Genomic DNA, 16776 nt, shown 5'->3' with positions numbered 1-16776 from the left:
AAATTTCGTGCACCAGGCCTCTAGTTTTAAATAATCCACTAAACAAACCTTTATTCTGTTGAGATTTTTGGGATCACTTGTTTCCACAATTAGCCCATCTTGACCAATGCAGTATTCAAAGCTTTACACAATGAAACATGCAGGATATGTTTGTTTTACCTATTACCCTCCATTTTTTTTTCACCAAGTAATCGAAGAGGACTTCTGTGGCTAAAAGCTTACTTCTGATTGAGACTGGATTTTCTTTACTGTCTCATATTTTTCTTGTCCCCTGAAGTCAGTTAGTATTATTGAGAGTTTAACCCAGATTTACTACTTCCTAGCCGTGCAATTTTGGGCACACATTTTTTTTTAAATTGATTTTAGGGAGAGAGAAAAGAAGAGAGAGAGAGAGAAAGAGAAAAATTGATGTGAGAGAGAAACATCAATTGGTTGTGCCCCATAGGTGCTCCGGCTGGGGATCAAACTCCTAACATAGATATGTGCCCTGACCAGAATCAAACCTGCACCCTTTTGGTGCACGGGAGGATGCTCCAACCAACTGAGCCACCCAGAGTGAGCCACTTCCTCTTCAGTGTACTGGAATAGAAAATGGCTGCCACTGCACACTTGCTCCTCATTTTTCTGTCTCTGTTCCCAAGGTACACTGCCATCTCAATTCCAATAGTATATAGGCTGCACTTGCAAGCCTCAGGAGGTTTAGATTCCCTTCCCTTCTTTTCTCACCTATGAGAACAGAGATTGAAATTATACCAGTGATGGCCTCATCTATCCCCCACACCATCCATTTAGATGGTTTACCTGTATGTCTGAGCTAATGTCCTTTGCCCACATGACTGAAGTGGGCCATCTCCCTGGCCCACATTCCTTAGTGATGCTAACTAGGCAGGCACACCCACTTGCCTTGGCATGTTTTGTAGATGACCCAAACTGCAAACACCAACATGTATAAAACATATGCTCTTTTTGTATAATTTTAGGCACCAAAATATGCCTACACATAAGGGTGTGTGCATACAGACACACACGTATTCTTTTTGCCTGGTAGAAATATGCTTCTGTGGTGTTCCTTCTACTCCCACACATGCCCCTCCATGGCTGGCACATCTCCTAATTATTCCCATCTACTCCCTCCCCATAGACCTTTTGTGTGTATATTTTGGCACACATCCTCTTGATTCTGCCTAGTTCCTTTTTCTCTCTCTTTCTCTGCCTCCCTCTCTCTCCCTCCTCTTCACAACTCTTTTAGAAAATTTGTTAAACTATACACTCTTTATTATTAATGCACATTTATGAAAAATTCTTCACAGTTACAAAAGTGCAAGGTTATAAAATCATCTCCATACAAAGGTTGGCATCTTCCCTTTCCCCATCCCTCCCTAACCCTCCCACCCCAGACATCAGCATTCCTCAGAACAGCACTCAGAAAAACTGAGAGCTCTGTGGCTCTAGATCTCTCCACCCAGCACTGTGACAAACATGATGGTAATGTACACAGGACCTTGCAACTTGCTTCTTTCACTTCTCTTTGGCCTCCTTCTTGGGTGGGGAGAGCAGACAAGTTCTCTAGCTTTGGGAAGAATGGACAAAAATATTTCCTTTCTAGAGCTGGAAAAAATGCCAGAGCTGTATCAACAAAGAGATCTATAGGGATTGTAAGTCTTCCCTGATGGTGGAAGAGAAATACTTGTTTTGGTCTGTGATCAAATTCCATACACCAACCTCCTTAAAAGGAGCCAGCAGACTCTATAGCAACTCGGGGGACCCATTTCTGCAGGGTTCTCTGGGAATCTCTATAGGAATGGGGAAACAATGGAGGCAATCTGAGGGTGATCAAAAGAAACTGGTCCAAAGTGATGTGGTGTAAATTTGGGGTCTTTTCTAAAGAACAATGGCCCAGAACTTGACTATCACAGCACTGTTGGTTAACTCAACTTTGATATCCTCTAGTCCATGAGGAAGCTTCTTTGATTAGGATAATCTCTGAGGGATGGAGGAGAACAAAGGGAAGTATTCAGGATCTCATTAGTCTGCCTCTACCACATCTCTCTGTTTTTATATTTTCCAAACAGGTAGCTATCCCTACTCAAACCCTAATGGGATTCCATATTAGTGTAGTAAGCAATGCAATAAACAGATGGCTGAGCAGACTATTGGAGAACTGAAGTCAAGTTCCAGAGAGTTTGGCCCCATATCAGTAGACACCTAACATACATGAAACCTCATGAACAGACACATGGATTCAGAGATACTCCAACACTTACATGTTAACTAATCTGGAAAAAACTTAATGACACCTTGTGGGATCACCATCGTGGGTTCTTGGTCAGCAGCACTATGGGAACTGTTTCAATTGGTACTGCTAGATTCCCTCTAGAAGTGTGCGTCTAGAAGCTTGCTTCTGATAGTCTGTACAAGATACTGGTGGTGGGAGGTGAGGGAAGTTTTCTCATTGTGCTTTAGTTAACTGGGAACCTTCTAGCAGCTGGGGACCTTCTAAAATCCATGTATCCTACTCATTAACAGGGACTAAATAATCTCATTAGAAAGGACATTTGATCTCAAGGGTCATTTGGTGTCTTGTTTGGTTCTAGTTCTATGCAAAAAACAAGTACATATCTTAAAATATATTAACTATATTTTAGCAAACAAGAGTGTCTAGGAGATTATCATAGATGCATATGATGTTCTTCTATGGGAGGCTTAACTATTTGTATCAGGACTATTATTTCTACAAGAACCTTTCCAAATACCTTAGACTGTGAGATTGACTAGTGGAGGGCAACCCCAATCCACCTGTCCTGGACATAGCGGAAGAAGAGATAGGGCACAGCTCTGCTCCAGATGTCACAAGTGCAGGGCTCTGGCCTGGATGTTGTAAGCGAGATTCAGGACACACAAGGTTCAAGTACCCCAGGTCTAACAAAGTTCTGGGTACTCTTTTGAGTTGACTAGCTTAGGGAGCATGAGTAAGAATTCTTGGAAGATGATATGTTTTTCTTTCATTCCTTCAAGCCTGCCAGGAAGATGGGATGATACAAGTCTGCTGGAGTTGGGGGCAAGGTAGGAAGCCCCTATATTAATTTATATCCTGGCCAGCATTGGCAACATGTTGGACTGTGCCTTAAAGTCTTCTCCTATCATGCAGAGGTTCTTACCCACACTTTCTGACACACTTTGTCTCTCTTGCAACACAGCACAGCAGGGCTTAAATGGAAGGGGTTAACACAGATTTCTCTCCTGTTTCCCAAAGGTCTTATTTTTTACATGGCTACCATTTCTAATGCATTCTTTGTACATTGCAAGGCAGGTGACTCTTATTCAGGTGTTGCCTGCGCTGTTCTAAGTTTCAGAGGCTGTGATTTGCCCTACCATGAGCATATCTAAGTCTGTACAGCAGCTAGGTTTCTACTGTCCTTTAGATAGCTGATCTACTAGGATGTTTCATGGCTGCTGAGTCCTAGGGCCCCACTATCCAGCCTCCCAGGCATTCTCTTCCCAAGCACCTGGGGCACTACTGGAAAGAGAGCCGAGTTGGAGTTGAGTCTCAACCTTGCCGTTTAGGCAAGTCACACCCGCTCTTGAGTCTCTATTTTTTTTTTTAAATCTGTAAAATAGGAGAAATGATGGCTTGCCTGCCACACAGGGTTGTGGAGTTAGGAAGAATAATGCCCAAGCACTTCAGGAACTGTCCAGTGCTGAACAAATGTAGAGAAGATGATGATGAAGCTGATGACACTGATAATGAAGGTGACGACAATGATGATAATTGTGCTTTATACATGAAGATACTTGCTTTTTGATGGACTGATTAGACACAGTTTCCCTGACTAGAGCTACCTAACGCCTTCCTTCTAGAGTTTATCTGGATAACCTTGGGTAAGATATTTAGCTTTCAGCAATGAATTCATCTGTAAAATGGGAATAATAAAAGCCACCAGGCAATGTTGCTGCGAGAACTAATATAAATGAATCAATAGATGTAATAGTGCCCAGAGGAGTGCTGGCTCTTATTAGGAGCTTCATCAGCACTACTTGACTTTGAAGTTATATACTTTTGAAGGGAATTGTAATGTTTTCTTACTTGACTGGGGTAGTTGAAAGAGCACAGACTTACTTTGCTCATAAGTATCACATAACCTTGACCTCTCTGGGCCTTACTTGCCCATCTGTAAAATGGGAACTTTAATGCTCACCTCAGAAGATTGTTATGTGCATTAAAGGAAATTGTGGAGAGCGTTTATCACAGTGTCCAACACTGGCAAGTGTTTGGTAATAGCTCTCTCACCTTTATGCTTAAGTGAGTGAGTTGTTTCGAAGAAGGAGCAAATCCTCCTTCAGTCCTGTACTATCATGCTACAGGGATGCAGCCCACAGTGCACTTTCCTGGTGACATTCCTTGGCATGAGCACTGTGGCAAGAATAGTTACGAGATTAGGAGTCCGAGTGCCAGGACTCAAGCTGTTCTTTCCTGGGCCTCCTGCTTCTTTCTTCTGAAGCCAAAGCTGGAGTGAGAGGCAGAAGACAGAGGTGGGAGAAAGGGCACTGAAGGTGTCCTCAGCTTTCTACCTGGGACCTTGCCAGCAGGCTACAACTGGTGATCTAGTGTGGGGGTCAGTCACTGGGAGGTGGTCTCACCTGTTACTGCTGGTAGGAGGCAGCCAAGGGGCTTGGCATTGGAGAGCTCTCCAATGGAACGGAAAGCTCTCACCCTCTGGAGGCAATGGTAGGCAGCTCTGAGCAATGACAGGTGGGTGTCAGAGGGAAAGTTTTTGTTCTGTGCCACTTTCCTTCTGTACACTGAGGTCCCAGGGATTGTTCACCATGGTCCTCAATGTACCACACGTATTCTGGCCTCTATCATTTGTGTATGTACACCCTTCTTGGTCTACTTGACAAAGCAGACAGTTTTGATGACCCAGCTCACAAATCACCTCTACTCTTATTCTTCTCTTGAACTTTTTGAAGCACAGTTGATAACCCCTCCTATGGGCTTCCATAGCTATGTACTCAGAATGCCAACAGATTGTCTTAAAGGGAATATTTTCTGATTCTTTCTCCTCTAGCAGAGGGAAGTGCCTTGAGGGCAGGAACTAGGTGGCTTCATCTAACACTGCCAGTTCCTAGCACAGTGCCTGGCCCACAGTAGAAGCTTATTCAAAAGTAGTTTCCTGACATTGCTTGAGCTATGACAGAGGTGGCCAGGGCACCATGGGGCTAGAGTGGGCAGCCAGGAAGAGTGAACGGCAGTGGTGGTCAGCAGCATGGAGAGGATGCCAGGCACCCACATCAAATCTCTTCCTCTTCACTGGCTTTGCTCCAACGGTGGCAGCAGTTGGCTGTGATGCCCAGTAGGAAGTTGGTGGCCACAGATGCGATGGATACTACGAAGCCCACAAATGCGATGAAGAGGTAATCATCCAGGGTCAAGGTCAGGTGACAAGCCTTGAAGCTCTCTTCAGTGAGGGAGAAGAGTGGGGCACCCTCAACCTCAGGGGGGCCCCGGCACTCAGCCAGCTGAGAATCTGCAACACAGAACCCAGGGAGGGTGAAAGGCCTCGGGAGACAGAATGGAATGGAGAGCACCCACCCTACCCAAGAGCAGTTTAGTTTCTTTTGTACCAAAATTTTTACTTACCTTCTTTAGTCCCCTCAACAGCCCTCAAGGCAAATATTTTTATACCCATTTTTTATAGAAGTGGCGATCACTGTTAGGAGAATTTAGTAACTTGTCTGAAGTCCAATAGCCACTATTAATAATAGAACTGGGGCTTTTGTGGGCTACCATTGTCTCTCATATAAGCCTTCCAACTGATCTCTGGGCTTCTGCCTTTAAACCATCTCATCACAGTGGCTGAGTGATCCATTCAAACCTGAAGTCCTGTCATGTCACTCTCTGCTTCATATCTTCACACAGACTGAAAGCCAAGGTCCTCACCAGGGGCTGCAAAGACTTCTCCCCATTGCTTCCACTCTACTCCTTGCTTACTCTGTTTCATCCACTCAAACTTCCTGGTCATTATTCCACACCCGAGCTTGTCCCCTCTTGGGTAGGGAGGGGATGCCTTTGCATTTGTCCCCTGGTGATGATGGTTCTCTTCTGCATCTCTGCACAGCTCAATTCCTCATGTCCTTTGAGACTTTGCTCAAATATCACCTTATTGGACTTCCCTTATGATACACTGTAAAAGAGTATCCCCTAAGTTGTCTTTCCTAGGCACTTCCTGTCTTAGCTACTCTGCCTAACTTTTCTTGATAATGTTTAACATTGTCTGACAGCTTCTTTATTACCTATCTCCTCCACCTTGAATGTAAGCATTTCCCATAGTATCGTTAGCATCAGAACCATGTCCTGTCCATGTAAGTGCTCAGCGAATCTTTGTTAAATTCGTATGTGAATAAATGATTCTTTCCAACTCTGAAGCATTGGGTCTTTCTACTACCCTATGTGGCTTTTCCAGATACACAAAGTGTAGGGTTAAGAGTGAGGGCTCTGGAGCCATTGACCTGGGTTCAAATCCCCTCTCTATCTCTCCCAAGTTGTGTGATTGAGGATAAGCCATTTAACCCCTCTGTGTCTTGGCTTCTTCATCTGTAAAATGAGGATAATAGTAGTATCTACCTCATAGGGTTGTTATGAGGAGTCTATGAGTTAACATATAAATGGTATGTTCTTGGTATATAGTAAGTATTGCGTAATGTGTGCTTTTATTATTACCCTATTTTGATCTTTTTGGACAGGTCAGAGGGGGCTTCTCCTTCATTGGTTTACCATTCTCTCTATCACTGATGGTCCAGGGTCACATGTACAAATCCTTCTAGGGTCACATGTACAAATGCTTGATGACTGTCAATGGTTCCATTGTACTCTGCCTTAGGAGTAGGTAGCAGTTTGCCATTTCTTTGTTCAAATTAATTAAGTTCTCATCTTGGACAAGTTTTTTTTTCCTTTCTGGCTTTCATGAAGAAAGGGGACACATAAAAAAGAGATAGTCTAACTTATTGTCTAGGAGAGTCAATGTGAAGATGTGAAGGATTTTCCTAAGTTATATGGTGCAAAATGCTTTTTACTCATTCTGTAGATTTTGGGGCCAAAGAATAAAATCGTGGATTTGGATTGACCCTTTGGAGAAATGGATGAGCATCATTATCCTTAGAAATGGGGAGCCAGGTTCAGAAAAAGAATTCAATCTGTTCCCAACCTCAGGTTGAGGTGGGTCCCTGTAGGCTGTATGCAAAGTACTCTAGACCCTGCCCAGGACAAGACTGTATCTGGAGTTGACCATCAAGAGGCTCTTCTTTTGGAACTGGAAGATGCTGAACTCCCAAGTCTACTGTGTGGCTGGGTTTGGTGAGACAATACAAAGCTGGGGAGTGTGGAGACAGTGAGGGTAATTGGTGTGGACCAACCAGAGGAGGCTCCAAGGGCATGTGGTTGGGCCCTGCAGGAGTGCAGGATGAAAGCCTGGGGCTGACAAAACTCTCTGGCAAGTCAAAGGACCAGTCTTGAAGTTAAGTTATATCCCAAGGGCACCCTTATGTTTCTCTGTGTTGCGATTTGTCTAAAAGTTGTGGATAGTATTTAGAGTCCCATGAAAAATGGAGAAGAAACCAAAAAAGACAGAGGGCAGAGGCTTGCCTAATCCTACCTACACTGGTAAGTTCTTCACCCCCAAGAGGAAGTATCCTGGAGTGTGGTGTGATACAATGGGTGTTCTGTGGAGGAACGGGGAACATGGATTTCTAGCTGTGGTATACTTGTGTTCTCACTGTTGGTTTGCAGACAGCCACTTTCCCTTCTGGAACTTGAGTCCCTCATCTGTACTGACATGAGTCCTTGGTGATGGGATCTTGGATCCCTCTCCCACTCGTTGGGAATTTGAGCTTTTTCTGAAGGGTAGCAGGAATCTAAGAGATTCCGAAAAAGGAGGAGCCCAGGTGTGGTGGAAGCTTAGTGCTTAGAGTGCCCCCTCTGTTTCTAGTGCACAGGAGAGAGGGGAGCAGATGCAGCTCCAAAGGTTGAACAGGTGGGGCGATCGCTCCAGGCAGCCTCCCCCCCGACCCCCCTACCATCGCCCTATCTCAGTCCCCAGCTATTTTGGTCCCAGAGAACATCCTCCCACAGCTCTGTGGAAACATGGGAATCGTGACCCACAGCTCCCCCAAGCTATTTTGGTCCCGGACTCCCCACTCAGTCCTCCTCTCCCTCCTACCTCATTCATCATCACATCTGAACACACTGTGAGCCCAGGCGCTGGGACATCCCCTGGGATATTGCCCTCAGCTATTTCTGTTATTTTATTGCTGGGGCTCATGCCAAAGCTGAGTGCTGCCACATAGGAGAGCTGGTGACGGGGGCCACGACTGAATATTGCCTGTCTCCAGGCCAGTTTTGGACACCAGTGGGTGAGTCCAGGGCCCATCAAACCTTCATGATTCAGGCTCCTTCAGTTCCCCAATCCACCCCTGGGTGGAATCATCACATCCTAGTTTCTCCTCTCAACTCTCCAGCTCATGCTCAAATCTTGTGGAACTCTGCTGAGACCCTTTGGCCCAGAACTTAGGCCAGAACTCATGCCCCGACTCTCCTGCTAGCCTATAACGGACTCTTCGGGGTACAGCCAGAGGCAGCTGGACTGCAAGGGTTGATTTCTGACTTCAAACACTTAGCAGAGCTGTAACTTCAGGCAAGTTACTGAACCCCTCTGTGCCTCAGTTTCACCCTCTGTAGAGTGGGGATGGCTCATTAAGGTGAGGATGAGATGAGCTAAAATATATAATATGCTTGGAATAGAACATGGCCATAAGTACAAAAATAAATAGCGTTAACCATTTCTATCTCTGGGAGACTGCCAGCACTCAGAACACTTAAGCAGTCTTGAAGAGTAGAACAGGACTTTGAAGTCAAATACACTTGAGCTTTATCCATGGCTCTGCCAGTTTGTAATTGAGTGATTCTGGGCTACTCTTTTCATGGTTCTAAACCTCAGTTTCTTCACCCGCAAAATGGGGGTGCTAAGAGTGGGACCATGCATGCCAAGTTCTTGGTCATGGTGAAAACTCAATAAACACTGTCTATTATGAACTCTTCTTGTTTATTGTCTGTCTGCCTCATTAGGTCATAAGTGGCACAGAGGCAAGGGCAGTGTCTGTTATGTTAATGAATGAATTTCCAGCACCTACTCTACAAAGCAAGGACTCTACAAACACTTGTGGAGCAAAAGAGCTGGGTACAGAGACGCGAGCATAAATCAGGGCACACCGTAGGGGCTCAAGATCTCTAAGTCCTCTCTTCTTTGGAGTCTTTCCTTTCAGTGAGGCCAGAACCCCCCTTCCCCCAGACCCCCAGTCCTGCCCCCTCCCTTACCTGAGGTACAGCGCTGGATCCGGTTTCGCAGCCACTTCAGCAGGGGCTCCATGGTGCAGCCGCACACCCAGGGGTTGCCACCGATCTGCAGGGTCACCAGCCCTGGCAAGCCTTCCAGAGCCTCGAGGCTGAGGAAGGCCAGACCCCCATAGCTGAGGTCCAGGTCTCGGAGCTGCATCAGGCCCTGGAAGGCCTGCGGGTGCACCCTGCGCAACCACGGGTTGTGGCTCAGGTCGATGTGCACCAGGCCATGGGCTTCCTGGAACATGTCGGCTGGCACGTGGCTGAGGTTGTTGTAGCTCAGATCCAGGTGTGCCAAGCGCTTGGCATGGAGGAAGAGGCCTGGGGGCAGCTCGATCAAGGAGTTGTTGCGTAAATCCAACACCCTGAGCTCCATGTAGCATGTGAGGTAGCCCGGCGGCACAGTGGCGATGCGGTTGTGGGCCAGGCTGAGGTTGCGCATGTCCATTGGCAGGTCTGGGGGCACGGAGAATAGCCGTTGGCTGCTGCAATCCACCACCTGGTTATGGCATGTGCAAAGGACGGGGCAGCTGGTGCCCGCGTCCGAGTGCATCACCCCAGCTGCCAAGAGGAGGGAGACCAGGAACACGGCTGGGTTGGGGGGCCCAGGCCAGGGTAGCTGGGACCAGGTATCACCCATCTTAGGCAGCTGGCAACGGCAGTGCTGAATGGAGCCCACAGGGGCTGGGGCTGTGTCCATAGAATCAAGAGTCAGTGGCACAGGAAGGCAGCGACATCGGGGCCTAGAGCCCTGGAGGGTGGGGCTTCTGAGCAAGGGTGTCATGACTCAAGCCTTTCCTGGGAGCCTCTGAACGCCAGAGAGCTCCCTAGGTGAGAGCCACAGGAAGTCCCCTCTGGAGTCTAGGGAGCAAGCAACCCGTTTGAGGTCCCCCAGGGTCTGCAGAGATGATCAAAACTTGAGAAAGGAAGGAGGCGAGGATGGGGCTGGACCAGCTGCCAGGAGGCCGTGGAAGGGTCCCTGCAGATCTTTTGTGTCCCTCGCACCCATGACTGCTGGGAGCTTCCTCTTCGTGCTGTGTCTGAGAGGTGGGAGGGGGGAGCAAAGGACACGAAAGCGGCCTTTTAAAGGTCCCAGAACGCCTAAAAGTCCCCAGCCCTCCCCAAGTCTGGGATTGATGATCAGGATGCCAGAGCTGCGTCGGGCTCTCCAGCATTCAAGGTCTCAGACGGGATTCTATTGGTGGCCCAGTGGACTCGAGTCCAAGGGGGTCCATGGGTGGGTGCTTTGGGCAGGGAGCCCGAAGTGAAGTGGATCTCCATGGGCCTCCCGAAAGCCCGAGTCCTCGGCCTCAGTGACTATGGTAATCCCCGGGGAGGGGAAGACCCCAAGTGCCACCCATTGTTTGCACTGCTGAGCCTGGAGAGAGTCATGTGTCCTGAAGGTGCAGGAGGGGGCAGCTAGGAGCTCTGGCAACTTCCCAACTTGGTGCTTCTCTTAGGCAGCTTTGCGTTCAGCGGGTGGAGGCAGAATTCCTTCTGGCAACAAGGAAAGCACTCAGGCAGAGGAATGGTGCCCTCTTCTCCCCGTGGTCCCTCTCCCAGACTTGGTGCCCCCTCCTCCCCCCTCTACTCAAAGTTCTCTGTATACTGTCTGTGCCTCAGGTGGGCTCAGACCCCAACCTCACACGATTGTTACTCACTAACCTTGTGGGCCCCTTCCTTCAGCCATCCTCCTAAGCGTCTGTCCTGCGCTGGATGCATTTTCTCATGCTCATAGCCCCACCTCCACCAGCACCAAATACCCCACCCTTGCACAACTCTCAAAGAAGAAAGGCATACACACTCTGGCGGATTGCAGACCTCTTTCAGTCCTCTTAGCTCTCTTTCTCTTTCTCTGTCTCTCTGTCACACACACACACACACACACACACACACACACACACACACACACGTTGTTCCACTCCTGTGACTCCAGCACATTTGCCCTGCCCTGCGCTCATGCCTCCCCAGTTTTCTCTCCAGCTTCCTTCTGAACATGCACTCTGCCCCTCCCAGTCTGTCCCCACCATCTTACACCCCCCAGTGCACACCCCTAATCCTAGCATCCTTTCCCACAAACACTCCACTCTCCCCTTAGCCCCCCAGCTTGAGCCCACACCCACACTTGGCCAGGCAGAGGGACGGTGGCTCACCCTGCCATACACTCTGCAGCCAGCCTCCGAGCCCCTGGATTCTCCGGTGCCCACCTGCTGTCCTCACTTGTCCTCCCCGCATCCCCTCCTCTGTCACTGCTTCTCTTCCCACTGATTCCTGCCTCAATCCCACCCACTGGGAAGTCACCCCAGCTCCCCTTGATCCAGACTCATTTTCCGGAACCCCAAAGTCTCCACCTGCACTCCCACAGGCCCCCAAGAGCCCACTTACTCTGTTCCAAGGACACAGCCATCAATCTGCGGCAGACAGGGGCTCCCTCCCGCATGCTGGAATCCCTGCTTGCGGCTTCAGGAGAACAGATTGCCTCCTCGGCTAGTCCCCTCCCCCGGCCTCTCCTCCATGGCTCCAGGCTGCCGGGGCTGCATCCTCGGTGGTTTCCTGTCCTGTGGTCCCCGAGCTGGTTCCCTTCTTTTGCCCAAAAAGGGAATCCGAGGGAGGATGCTGAGAAGAAAGTTCACAGAATCCGAATGCTTCTTCCAGAAACTCAGCTTGGTGCTGAGGCTGCTGGGGTTTGTGGCTGCCGTCAGGTCTTTCCCTCCCTTCCTTTCCCTCCCTCTCTCCCCCTCCTCTCTTCCTTTTTCACTCCCCTTTTTTTCCTCGAGGGCCAGGTACTGACGTTTCACTGTCTCTTAGCAACTGCCTCCATATCTCTGAGCAACAGGAGCGCTGTCTATGGACCCCACTAAGATGAGACAGAAAGAAGCAGTTGTAGAATTCACAGCCATCCACAGATCCTAGGGAAAGGGGGACAAGGGACTGGTGGTGGTAGTGGGGGGGGGTGGTGTTGACAGAACAGGACAGGGGCAGCGGGGAGGGGCAGGCAGGGAGAGAAGGCAAAGGGCCCAGCAGGAATCTGAGATAGAGGAGGGGGAGTTTTGGGACTTCAGATCCAGAAGGGACAGTAAAGAGGACTTGGAATGGAGAATGGGACTTAGTGGGTGGTGGAGGGCAGGTGGAGAAAATGGGGGAGGCCATGAAGACATGAATAAGGATGGAAAGAAAAAAGGGAAGTGGATGAGACAAGTTGGCTCACTTGATGGGGTACAGCTATTCAGTCCACAGATAACATCTGCTTCCCTGAGTTCGAATATATTTTGGTCACCAGGTGACTGGACTGGCTCAGGGCTTGACAGGTACAACTATAGGAGGTGAAACCTTTTCTTGGTTCCTTAATTGTCACTGAGTCCTGATGCCACAAGCTCTGAGGGCTTTTGGGAGGCAAAGGGTCAACTGCCAGGTCCAGATGCCTGGAGCTATAGAGACACTCCGTTCTGTCTGTAGGGCAGTGGGAGCTGCCAGAACACCTTGCGGTCCTGTTCTTTTTCTTCAGGCCCCCGGGACTGTCTGCTGACCTGCTCCCATCTCTCCAAGCTTCCAGTCCCTCCCACCCAGGCTGACGTCAGATGAGGGTGAAGTCTTTGCAGCACTTTTCGTCTTAATGACCCATTGAACAAGTCTCTAGCTGCCCTGCATTTTGATAACTAACTTGACTAGTTGGTTTGGTCAAAGAGCTGGCTCACGTCATTTTAAAAATAATTATTTATTGAGCACTTACTGTATGGCTTGTGCTTAGCTAGATTTTTTTTTTTTTTGCTCTGTGTGTTCACTCAGTTGATCTGGGGCCTCTTCTATTTAAGTAATATCTTAGGTCTTTGAGGGAAACCAAAATGGAGTAACAGAAAGTGGATGCTCAGTTGTATAGATCTGGGCTTTTATAAAGTTCTCAGGATCGTTGACTTCTCTTTTTCCTATATGGCCACAGAAGGTCTGCTTCCCTCCCCACTGTCCTCTCTCATATTCTGCTCATTGAATCTTTCATGTTCTACAGAGTCTAACACACAGTAACAGGGGAGCTACTCCATTAATACTTATACATTGCATTGGTTGAGGTAAATATGATTGCCACCCCCCCCCCTCCACCTTAAAGAAGGGGATGATGGTTGTTCAACTCATTTATGAGCTTAGAAATAAAATCTTAATCTTTATGCAGAAAACACAGCAACACATTAGAACAAGTAATCCAGTATAATCAAGGAAAGCAAAGCTAGCATGATACCTTTTTAATAATAAATGAAAAATGGTAGAAAACATAATTATCTCAATAGAGGCTAAGAAAGGTAATAGCATATTTCTACATTTAATTTTAACTGAAGACACTTAAAAACAAATAAAAAAGAATGGAGATTTTTTCCCTTTTCATTATATACAGTTTATATTTAAAATTAGAAAAAATAATATGACTAAAGGAAAATGTGGCAGTTTCCTTAAAAAATAAGATCTTGGAGGAACGCCTCATCATCATTGGAAACTACAGTTTTCTGACCTGTAAAATTGGGATAATAATAATGGCATCGAGCTCATGAGGTTGTTTTAGATTATTAATAAAGCACTCAAAACAGTATAGAGTGACTACTACACATGCGTTTGCTAAATGAATAAATCAAGTAAAATAAAATGGCAAAGTATAAAATTGAAATAGTTATGCAGCAAGGAAAACAATTGCACAAAGATGGGAACTAAAGAAAGAAAAATGTCACCTTTGCAGATGACTTGAATGTATTCTTGTGCAAGATAAGTCTCAAAAACTTCTAAGGTCCCCAACTCAAGAACATTATCATTGCATATAAGTCTTCTGTAAAAGTGAGGTTAAGTGGAGGCAGAAATCTTTTAGATAACTTTTAATTCATAATTATTCTATAATGATTGTTGCTCAAACCATTGTTTCTCAAACTGGTGTCTCATGGTATCCTGTGTGCTGTGAGAAAAATGTTCTCAAATAAGTTTGAGAAACATCGAGTTAAGCAAAATGAAACAAATTTATTTTTTTTTGCAATACTTCTCAAGGCTTTAATGTGTAAATGTTCATGGAGGCTCTCCAAGGGAAGGATGGAAGATGTATAATACCCAGCATTACCCTTATGCGGGGTGGCTGGCTACGCCCCTTAGCAATGTGACTTTCTCTTACACAGTAACCTTGCAGGGGGAGTGATTCAATTTTGAGTTCCAGCAAAATGTTAAATAATAACATATCATGGCCTTTTGGAGTCTCTTGCAAGTTATTGAAACTGTGACCATTCAGTCATAAATGTCAAGAATTACTCTACTGGGAAAATACACTGAAATTAGTCTAACAGTTAGAGACTACACATGAATTGAAAAATCATTTTCATCATTATGATTTCTTGGCATACATAGTAAATTAGTTGTAATAATGACAGGAAAACCTTTAAATACATGAGAATTAATTTAATCTACCACATAAGAAGTTTGTTCAGGGAAAATTATGAAACCTTAGTAGGATGAAGATGCAGGAAGAAATGGAAAGGTGATCTCTCCAGTTGCTGGAAACCTTTAAAAATAAAATAATGACTCTGCTTTCTACATTATAATAATTTAATGAAGTAGTTAGCAGAATGTGGTCAACTGGTAGTGAAAGCCATCTGGGAGGAAAATGGAGAGGATGCACAAATGATATTAATAAAGATGATGATGAAGGAAATGCTTGAAAATAATGGCAGTAGAGTTCCCTAACTAAAAGATTAAAAAATATATTGCAAACTGAAAATAAACCAATGGCATTACTCAACATTTGTGCTTTGAAAAATGACCCATGGGATAGACTAGATTTTGAGAAAGTGAGTCTCACCAGCAGAATACAGAAAATGAAAAATGGGAAACAAAACCACAATGTCGAAAGTAATTTTAGTGTAAGAAATGTATTGAGACCTTAGAACTATCCTTCATCTTTATACATTGAAAACCTTCCAAATGGTTCAAAGAACTAAACAGAGAAACAAACAAATCACAAAATGCAAACCAGGAAGAGAACAGAACAGCACATTTGCCCCAGCTGTGGCGAGAAGATACCTTTCTGTGTGTTGATGACATGGGGAATGCCATTAGCACTAACATCGTTTTTGTCAAATAAACAACATCGTAGGTGACAAGGTTCCATTGAGAAAAAATGATTACAAAATCAGAGAGAAAGGAAAGAAATTCAGTGGAAAAATGGATTTTATACATAAGTGATTTGAAATAAATCATGCAAAATATATTAAGAAATGAGAACAGGCAAGACAGCTCTGGCGATGGTAGGGTGTTTGAGGGGTGGAGGGATTGAACAAAATAGAAAGAAAAAAAGAGAGAGAACTCATGGATATGGACAACAGTGTGGTGATTGTGGGGTGTGTGTGTGTGTGTGTGTGTGTGGAGGTGGAAGAGGATACAGAGGGGGTAAATGGTGGTAAAGAAGAGGAAATGCTATAAATCTAATTCTTATACATTGATAAAATAAATATTATTATACATTCCAGACCCTGTCCTAGGAACTAGGATACAGCCATGTTTCATATACAATGCGCACTATAATATTTTATGCTTTTACAAGCAATTTATTGTTTACGTTTTGTGGTGTCATTTTATTCAGATGTTTTTTTGTAAGTGTTGCCTCTCTCAGGTGATATAACTAGCTTCATTCTATGAAATACGGGTTTTAATGAACCAAGAGGCAACAATAAGAAAAACATGATTTCTCCTGAGTGCTCTGAATATGAATTGAGAGGGCAATAAGATGTGTGTTATGGGCTTATAGAAACCACACTGCAATAATGACTGATAACATTATCCAGTTGTTTCCAACTGATTTTATATAGCTCTTGATGGCACTGTTCTGGCCATCACCTATAGAAAATGCTCTACTTAGAAATTTCCTTGGACTCTTTCTTGGTATCCTACCTCTCTCTTTTCTCTAGCTGTGTAGAGAAATATAAAAAAATATCATTCATACAAGCTCATTAACTTTGAAGAGCATCACCCTCTCCTCCTGTCTGGTTCCCTACATATTCCTGCTTTGTGGGTGCCTGCTGGGGCTGAGTCCTTCCAAGATCTCCTCCTTTTGTGATTCTGATGCTACCCAGATGCACTTCCTGGGCCCTGGACTCCACGGCCAGACCACAGAGCAATGCTTATTACCAGCATCCGACTCTGAATCATCCCTCTGTCACACGCAGGGGCGTCGCCTTCTCCCAGGCCTTCTCCCAGAATTCTGGGAAGAGGATGGTGGGAGGCAACCCAAATCCTGTCCTGGATTTCCTGGAAAAGGAGAGCAGCAGTGTCTAAGGAAAAAGAGATGAGAGGCAGGGACTGGGAAAGGCTGCAGACTTTCTTCCCAGACCATATAAGACCTACTTCTAGGATGATGCCCAATAAGTCTC

At 45.9% G+C, this 16776-nt stretch overlaps 1 protein-coding gene across 2 annotated transcripts; it reads right to left on the bottom strand.

The window, feature by feature from the left end:
- Positions 1–356: 356 nt before the first annotated feature.
- On the bottom strand, positions 357–12115 carry LRRC55 (leucine rich repeat containing 55). 2 transcript variants are annotated; one of them, XM_081099976.1, is made up of 3 exons: positions 11774–12115; positions 9368–10882; positions 357–5525 (listed from the first exon to the last, which is right to left on the bottom strand). In XM_081099976.1, exons 2-3 carry the CDS (start codon positions 10170–10172, stop codon positions 5290–5292), a joined length of 1041 nt encoding a protein of 346 aa, XP_080956102.1. In that variant the 5' UTR covers positions 10173–10882; positions 11774–12115; the 3' UTR covers positions 357–5289. The 2 variants fall into 2 exon arrangements, with proteins under 2 accessions (XP_080956102.1, XP_080956101.1); XM_081099975.1 differs by having other exon boundaries at positions 9368–10885; positions 11774–12113.
- Positions 12116–16776: the final 4661 nt, after the last annotated feature.

Source organism: Myotis nattereri (assembly GCF_964212035.1).
Source record: "Myotis nattereri genome assembly, chromosome: 9".
NCBI classification, from domain to species: Eukaryota; Metazoa; Chordata; class Mammalia; order Chiroptera; family Vespertilionidae; genus Myotis; species Myotis nattereri.
Note: the sequence above shows the minus strand (reverse complement) of the source record. Positions and strands in the feature narration are given on the sequence as shown.